We start from the raw sequence: 9,237 nt of genomic DNA, 5'->3' as shown, positions 1-9,237 counted from the left end.
ACCAACCCTAATAGAGTTTTGTTCTGTTAAGAGTTGAAGCCAATTCAGCACAGGGTTTCTAAACCTTGGAGTGTTTCTCAAGAGTATTATGAATTCTTTCCGAGAACTGCTCAGTTGGTTGAGGTTTCTTTGTGGTCAGGAAGATCTCTTCTTTTATTAGGGGCCGGGGGTTTGTTTTGAAGAAGGCAGAGGTCATTTGATCACCCACACAATCTAATTCTGAAAGAATTGACAGTTGAGCACATTTTTCTCTACATATAAGTTATACGTTTCAGAACGAATGTTCATTTCTCTTTTGTAGGTAAAAGAACTCCCTGGCGGGGGATCCTACTTTTTGGACCTCCGGGAACAGGAAAGTCCTATTTAGCCAAGGCTGTAGCTACAGAAGCAAACAACTCCACCTTCTTCTCAATATCCTCTTCAGACCTTGTGTCAAAGTGGCTAGGCGAAAGTGAAAAGTAAGTATGCTTGATTCATTACAATATGTTTAGAAATGTTGGATAAACTTTTTGTGTGTGGTATATTTCTTTTTCATTCAGTGCATTTGTTAACCGAAATGGAAATTTTAAAAATGAAACAAATAAAAAAAAATTGTCAGGCCGAAACTGATATCGAAAATTGTTTTTATTTTAATTTGTTCAAATTTTTCAAATATTTTATTTTTTATAAACTTTTTGATTTTGTTTATTTTTTACTTTTAGGGGCTTCAGGGAAATATTAGGGTCTAAACAGACCCCTGATATTTCCTTTTTAAAATAGAAAAAGAGATTGAGGACACAAAGTCCTCAATCTCTTTTTCTGTATCCCCGTTATAAATGAAGAGGAATCCTCTGAGTGTTCCTGTTCATTCATAACATGAGGACAGAGTATGTTTACTACAACTACGAATGAACAGGAGAGAATGTAGATCACTCCCATTCATTCATAATTGAGGATATGGTCAACATACCATGTCCTCAATAATGTACAAACACTCAGCAATCATTGATCACTGAGTGTTTGTACCTTACTCTTCTCTCTGACACGCTGTCACAGGAGGCTGATCGAGCGGTGTAGGGAGGAGAGCTCAGCCTCCTGTGACAGCGCGGCCTGTCTCCGCCTACACACCGCTCTGCCGGACTGTAATAAGAGGCTGAGCGGTGTGGGAGGAGAGACGCCGGCCGATCGCAGCGCTCTCCTCCCGCTGCACTCGGTCGGCTGTCACAGTTTCTCTCCTCCCCGCTGGGACACTGAGCAGCGCCCAGCGGGGAGGAGAGAAATCGCCGATGTAGCAGCAGGAAAATGGCACTTTGGGCATTATGCCAAAAGTGCAATTTTCGGCCGATATGTTTCGGCGGCCCATATATCAGTGCATCCCTACTATTTTGTACAGATTGCCAACATTGTTTACATGCTTTCTGAGACTTCAATGCTTGTGTTTCAGGTTGGTAAAGAATTTATTTCAGCTTGCCAGGGAACATAAGCCCTCAATCATCTTTATTGATGAGGTTGACTCACTGTGTGGGTCAAGAAGTGAGAATGAAAGTGAGGCAGCTCGCAGAATTAAAACAGAGTTCTTGGTACAAATGCAAGGTAAGATATATGACTTTTCTAACCCCTAATCCTGAGCAGTTATGACTTGAGATTTCATTCAGTTTTTCTTCCATTAAAAAAAACAGGTGTTGGAGTTGATAATGAAGGCATCTTGGTTCTTGGAGCCACAAATATACCATGGGTATTAGATTCAGCCATCCGGAGGCGGTAAGCTTCATTTTTGTTAAAGGTGGTGGTGTTTTTTTTATTTCACTGATTATGGAGTGTTATTATTACAGTTATGAATTGGTGAGATACAGAGCTTTATGATGCGTATAATTGTAATCCATATAGATATTACTACATCTTCCGTCAACATTGTTGTACTGCTGTGTTGTTAATATATTGACACTTAAGATGTGATGCTTAAAAAGGAACTATGGCCCAACCTTTTTTGGCCATGGTTCTCTTTATGGTCACAGGAGGACTTTTACTATGCCCTCCTGTGACCCAAAACTCAGCATGTAGTTGGCTATTGTTCTCGATTTTATAGAGCCGACATGTAATAGCTGCAGTGTCGCACGTTGGCTCTAATTATGGGAACAAGCCTATTTATTTTATTTTTTTTTCTCCCCGTAGTTTGTCCTTTTAGTGAACATGTAGACCAGGACCTAGACAAAACCAAAAAGGGCACAGGACGGGTAGAGGGGGAGATCTCAAATGTTTCATTGCAGCATAAGATATGTGGAAGACATGTATGTGAGGCAGAGAGCATACCATATCTTCTATAATTGGGTTGCAGTTTTTGCTTTTGTGTTTTTTGTGAAGGGAGCCATTAAATTAGTGGCATTATTGAAGAAAAAAATATTCTTTAAAAGCGTTCCAGCATGTCTATATTCAGTAGTAGCCTCGTGAGGGGTTTTGACATCATGAGTTAGTTCTTCAGTTAGTCCTGTGTGTTTTAATTTTGAACACCATATTTTAGGGAGGGAGTGGAGTGGAAGAGGTTTTCCAGTTTACTGGTCTACAGTTGTTTTGGTTGCATATAGTCTACACTGGAGGAAAGGAGAGAGGAGGGGGAATGATAATCACCGCTCTCTGCAAGGAGAAGATCAGGAAATGAGCGATTTTAACGGTATGTGATCGCTCAATTCTCGATCAATAGCCGACGTGTGACGGCTCTAATTCTAGGGATGAGTGTGTTTCACACTCCCCATAATTCTCCTCCTTTTAAGTAGTGTTTCTGCTCGGTTAGGCTCCAAAAGTGTGTGTAGAGGTTTTTGAAAGGTTTGTAAATGTCTCCAAAAGTTCAATGTATGGCACCTCCACTGTTCCTTCAAATCTCGTAGGATTTTATTTAATTCTGGAGTACTCTTGCTGTAATGCTAGATTTTGGTATTTTGAGCCAGTGTTGGAAAGCTTTATCCTGTAAGCCTATCCTGGAAATATTTATAGCCTATAAGGGGTTACAGTGGGAGCTTTCTAGTTGTAACAGGGGTACAATGTATCCCAAATGTCTTTTTAGGGAGTGGGTACTAAGGAAGATCTGTTCTCTTTTTCAGATTTGAGAAGCGAATATACATTCCCCTTCCAGAAGCACATGCCCGAACAGACATGTTCAAACTTCATCTTGGAACTACAGCTCATAGTCTAACAGATGCAGACTTTCGAGACCTGGGAAAAAGGACAAATGGTTACTCTGGTGCTGATGTCAGCGTAATTGTGCGAGATGCCCTAATGCAGCCCGTCAGGAAAGTTCAGTCTGCCACTCACTTTAAAAAGGTACGTTGCCATTTCTGACTTTACTAAGTACAGATCATGGCTCTGCATTTGTAGCATTATTAGTTGGAGACATAAGGGGATGACAGCTTGACTTATTTTTCTGTAAAAAAAAAAAATTTGTGCTTCAAGTTAAGCTAAATACCTGATGTAATATCCATCTTTAATGGTAACTTTCAGAGGTACACAGTCTTGGCATTTTACAGTAAAATAGTCGATGTATGTACATACAACTGAGATTTGGCTAGGTGATAGATGGCTTTTTTATTATCTCTTCTGCTGTATTGAAATGTGAGTGTACAGATCTTTGGTCATTCTACTTGCATGCATTTTTCACAATGAATTGTGTGGTTGCTTTTTATAGCCGCTAGGGATGCACCGATACTGTTTTTCCGGTATCGAGTAAGAGTGGCCATATTTTGCTTTCAATAGTCGCCGATGCCAAGTACCGATACCGATGTTTACGCTGGCATGGGGCTTGCTTCCCAGCCAGTCGGGAAGCCGGGCGGCAGGTAATAACATGCCGCCCGGCTTCCTGATTGCCAGAGAAGCCAGCTCCATATTGTTTGGCCAGCTCAATGCTGATTGGCTGGGAAGCCGGCTTCCCAGCAAATCAGGAAGCCGGTAGTTGGGTCATTACTCGCCTCCCGGCTTTCTTATTGCCTGGGAAGCTGGTTCCCCCTATGGTACTGCCAGTCAGAAGAAATCTTCCTCGGAACGGAAATTCCGGTATCTGGGGAAGGTATCGGACCATTTGGACGAGTGCGAGTAGTCGCCCTAATACTCTGTATCGGCACCGATACTAGTAGCGGTATCGGTGCATCCCTAATTAGCCATCTCTGTTATCTCACTACAGATTAGGGATGCACCGATACTAGTATCCGAGCCGATGCTGAGTATTTGGGCGAGTACTCCTACTCGCCCAGATGCTCCAATGCCTGGTCCGATACTTCAGCTTCTGATATCAGGATTCCGGGCAGCGAGTTGAATACACGCTGCCTTGCTTCCTGATTGGCCAGGAAGCCAGCTCCATGCTCCCTCGTCAACAAGTGACGAGGAAGCATGGAGCCGGCTTCCCAGCCAATCAGGAAGCCGGACACCGTGTAATCAAAAGTCCATGTATCCTCATCGCACTCCTGACCGGAGAATGCCCAATATAGCAGGGCGGGTGCAGCAACAGATGCCTCCATCAAAACATACAAAAAATGAAAAAAGTCACCGACACTCCGAATAATCAAGTCAATAAGTTTATTGACCCAAGTGATAACACCTCTGGCAACGTTTCGGGACCATGCGGCCCCTTTCTCAGGCAAATGGGTAATGACGCGTTGCCTGGCTTCCCGATTGGTCGAGAACCTGGCCAATCGGGAAGCCGGGCAACGCGTCATTACACGTCGCCCGGGTTTCTGATTGGCCAGAAATCCGTCTCCATGCTATCTCGTCACCTGGTGATAAGGGAGCATGGAGACAGCTTCCTGATTAGACGGTACACGCCAAGTGGCGACTCATTACACGCCGACCTGGCTTCCTTAATGGGACTTCCGTTATTTATTATTCGATATCTGCGAGTACCGGGGAAAAAAAATATTGGTACTCGATACTGAAAAAACGGTATTGGTGCATCCCTACTATAGATGTTGGGTACATTATTTCTATGAAAAACATTTAATTTAGATTTATTACATTGAAGGACACCTATGCTTGCCTTTTTAAATGTGTTTTTTTTATTGCTGTATTTCATGCAGTAAAACTTTGTTTATTCAATCAGCATGAAGTTTTTGTAAAATCCTATGGATAATATTTTTTTTTTAATGACATTATGTGTAATGTTTCCTTTTTTTGTGTATTCCATTGCCTCATTTTCCTAATTGAATGAAGTCCTAGAACGGTAACAGAAGCATGTCATTTTTTCTAGGTTCGAGGGAAATCTCCTCTAGATCCAGATCAAATCTGTGATGATCTGCTTACTCCATGTTCTCCTGGAGATCCGAATGCCGTTGAAATGACATGGGTGGATGTACCTGGAGATAAGTTATTGGAACCCATCGTGGGCATGGTTAGTCAGAACAAACAAAAACTGGTTTTATTTGGATAAATCTAGTTTTTATTTTCTGCACCTTTTTCAAACATTGCTTTTTAAATTTTCAGTTATCTCATTCCTCTTTCTCTAATTAAGAAAAGATTACTGTAAGCAGTACCTAAGGGAGTCCTCTTCATTCTAGCGTATTGTTTGGGGGGCAGAGGAGATGTCTCTGTTTTCTTAGCAGCTGTCTCATTGGATCTGATAGTTCTGTCTATAGAAGAGTTCTAAACATAAGCTGCATTTGCTTTGGGTCTTCTGTGGCCTCTACTGTTAAGGTGCCCATACACCTTACAACCATCGCAAGACTTCTTGCGATGGTTGTAAGCTAATTAAAAGCTCGTACGATCTGCCCATCTTGGATAGGCAGATCGTACTTGCGATGACCGCAATGCAGAACCGGCAGTGTGCGCGTGTGCACACCGGCCCGTTCCGCAGTTGTCGAACGAGCAGGCTAGAAATTCGCCGAGAATCATAAGATTCTCGGCAGATTTTCTAGCATGCTGGTTCGACAAACGCGCGACCTACAGTAAAAACGGTCGCACGTCTTCCATACACCTTGCGATTATCGTATGATCGCGGGATTTCCCGCGATTATCGTACGAAAATTACAAGGTGTATGGGCACCTTTAGACTGTAATTGCTAAAAAGGACCGTTTTATCACATGATATTCCTTTTGTTGTTTCTTGACCTTAAAGTATACAATCTCCTATTTTGTATTTGCTGCTATTTTAACTTGAGAGATTTTTTTTTTTTACAGCAATCTAGTAAACTGCAGGAACTATGATGAAGCATGAATAAAATCTGCTATAGTGCAGCTGTGTGTGTGTGTATGCAGTAATGCATGCACATTTTTGGGAGTCCTCTTTCTTTGCCTGCAGTTACATTACTTCTTACATTCATGTTTTGTATTACTTCAATGCCGCAGTATTGTTTGGACAGCAGATTGCTGCTTGTCATTACTTGCATATAATATTCCTTTAGAATGAGTCATGTGATACTGGAGATAGTCTCCCAATAGCAGTTACATTATTACAGCTGTGACTTCACTATTTCTCAGTCTGTTATTCAAGATCGATTATAACCATCTAGAAAATTACATGCAGTGCATCTAGATTAGTGTCCTTGCTGAGAATGCCACACCTATACTCGTTTGCCTTTTGTATTGACATCAGTTTCTTTTCAAGCCTTAGCTCTTGCCAAGTTGTCTGTGGGGCGGATTTATCAAAACTGGAGCAGTTGCCCATGGCAACCAATCAGCTTCTCTTCAGTTTGTTCAGTTTGAATTTCAAATTGAAAGAGAGAAGCTGATTGGTTGCCATGCACAGCGGGCTGCTGTACAAGTGATTTGGGCAGATCACTTGTACGAAAAAGAAGCAGCGCAAACCCATTTAAAACCCCGGCGCTATGTGTTTGGGCATTTTTAAGAGTACAAGTACTTGTGAAAATGTCCTATCGGCACCGATACTGTATTGGGACATCCCTAACTGCAAGTATCCTAGCATTGGATGAGGCAAATATTTTGCTGCCCCCACCTGCCACTGTGGTTTCTACTTGTATGGAGTCAAATACTTGCTCCCCCAACACCTGGCGGGAGCGATAAAAGGGAATCCGGATATACTGGGTGTTAAGATGGGTAAATACTGGGGATGTCCCGATGCCCCTTTTTCAGGCACAAGTACTTCACCTCATGTACTTGCCGATACCAATTACCGATACTTTTTTTTTTAAAAGGGACAGGTGACTTTAAATGATCCATAGTACAACTACATGTTATGTACTATGGATCATGATTTAACCTATTCATGTTAGCAGGGGAGAATTGTAAATCTATTGTAGTGTAGTGGAGCTGTATATATGTACTACATATACATTTACACACGTCTAGTACACTATAGCAATAGATTTACAGCCAGCCCCATCCCAGCTTCCCTCACTCACAGTTTCACTCCGATCCCGGTTGCCTCACGCAGTGCCTCTCGTAGTCGGCGCTGGGCAGGATCGCTGCATCGCATCTCGGGGCTCAGCTTGTGGGAGGCGCTCACAATTCAGCCCTGCTAACATGAATAGGTTAAATCATTATCCATAGTACATATACAGTACACACGTCCAGTACACTGCAGTAATAGAGTTACAATTATCCCCTGCTAACATGAATAGGTTAAATGATCCGTAGTACATAACATGTAGTTGTACTATGGATCATTTAACCCATTCATGTTAGCAGGGGATCATTGTAAATCTATTACTGCTGTGTACAGATAGAATGCAATGCAGCAATAGATATACAATTCTGCACTGCTAACATGAATGGGTTAAATGATCCATAGTACAACTACATATTATGTACTACGGATCATTTAACCCATTCATATTAGCAGGGGATAATTGTAAATCTATTGTTGCAGTGCATACTATACATAGTACATGTACATATAGAGTGCACTGCAACAATAGATTTACAATTATACTCATGTCCCTGTATATAAGATTACAGCGCAGGGGTGGCCTCAATCAGCCATGATGGTCTTGCATCATATGTTCTGCGTGTGACTCCTGAGATGAAAAGAAATGCCATTGATAAGCTTGAAAGGTGGTCAAAGGTGAGACCACCGTGCATTTTGGGACATGTGGGATCTGTCTAGTACCTTTCTGAAAATGCTATGTTGCTAGGAGTATCTGTTTCTGTATGTTGTATATTTCAAGTAAACTTAACTTTATTCTATAAAACCAAATATTTGCTTCCCCCACCTGCTGCTGTGGTTCCGACTTCAACTTGTATGTCCTGTAGTGACCTTCGAGCTGGCGGAAGGAACCACGGGAGCTAGAGGGGGAACAAGTATTCTACACATCTGGAAGTGTTGCATATTTGCAGCTGCTGGAGAAGCAGCGTATTTTTTTTTATATACTTCAATATACAGCCTGCCAGAAAGGCAAGTAAATTCTTCTTTTACAGGTAACATGTTTTGTAAAAGTGACCCTGTGGTGGCTTGGTCACTTTAACAGTATTCCATGAATTAACTGTAAAATTCTTTGTATTTCAGGCTGATATGCTGAGATCACTAGCTAACACCAAACCTACTGTAAACGATCAGGATCTGGAAAAATTAAAGAAATTTACAGACGACTTTGGACAAGAAGGATAAATTAGCATGCAAATAGATACAAGGTCACTTTTAATAGCCTTTTTTTTCTTTCTCCTATATATTCTTGCAACAATATACATGGCAAATACATACAAAATATTTGTCTGTAAAACTGATTTTTCAAGTTGCGTGGAAGTGATTTCAATCCTACCAAACACTTGCTGAGCTGTCACATATACCAGAATCTACTGTAAAGTATGTATTTAAAAAAACAAACAATATTCCTGCAATGACTTCAATCAACGTAAACACTACTATGTGTTAAGAAGAAGCACGTGGGACTACTGACCAAACATCCAAGGCCGTATTATTTGTACTAGTATGTGTAATACCATACAAGAACTTTATTGCTTGACCATTAAATAAAAATATTGGCACTTCTAAAATGTTATGATGTTGCTATACAAGAAAGTTTTGCTTTGCAAAAAAAAAGTCAGGGGCAATCCATAAATATGTGCAATCAGTCCTTTAGAGCAGCACTTAAGGACAGTAGATAAAATATTCAACAAAAATTAGTTTGTTGTAATGTTTTTGAAGCCTTCAGAATTGATCTTTAAAGCCTATCTATAGGGAAACCAAAAAACCTCTCCTTGCAGTGGGGCTGCCCCTGCATTGCTTGGGTATGCTGATTGTCTAGGGCAGGTTTAGCAAACCTCCGGCCCTCCAGCTGTGGTGGAACTACAAATCCCATGAGGCATTGCAAGATTCTCAGACATGAC

General features: G+C 41.3%; 1 protein-coding gene across 1 annotated transcript in view; it reads left to right on the top strand.

Annotated features, from left to right (window-relative positions):
- Positions 1-9,024, top strand: part of VPS4B (vacuolar protein sorting 4 homolog B) — a 25,059-nt gene extending 16,035 nt beyond the window's left edge. The window contains exons 6-11 of the mRNA XM_018564666.1: positions 302-458; positions 1,424-1,572; positions 1,659-1,740; positions 3,075-3,294; positions 5,207-5,347; positions 8,417-9,024. Coding sequence (XP_018420168.1) covers positions 302-458; positions 1,424-1,572; positions 1,659-1,740; positions 3,075-3,294; positions 5,207-5,347; positions 8,417-8,518 — 851 coding nt within the window. The 3' untranslated portion in view covers positions 8,519-9,024. The remainder of the gene's footprint in view (positions 1-301; positions 459-1,423; positions 1,573-1,658; positions 1,741-3,074; positions 3,295-5,206; positions 5,348-8,416) is intronic.
- The last annotated feature ends 213 nt before the right edge of the window (positions 9,025-9,237 follow it).

Source organism: Nanorana parkeri, unplaced genomic scaffold, assembly GCF_000935625.1.
Source record: "Nanorana parkeri isolate BGI_ZX_2015 unplaced genomic scaffold, ASM93562v1 scaffold771, whole genome shotgun sequence".
NCBI lineage: Eukaryota > Metazoa > Chordata > Amphibia > Anura > Dicroglossidae > Nanorana > Nanorana parkeri.
The sequence above is the reverse complement of the archived record's forward strand: the minus strand, read 5'-3'. Positions and strand labels throughout refer to the sequence as shown.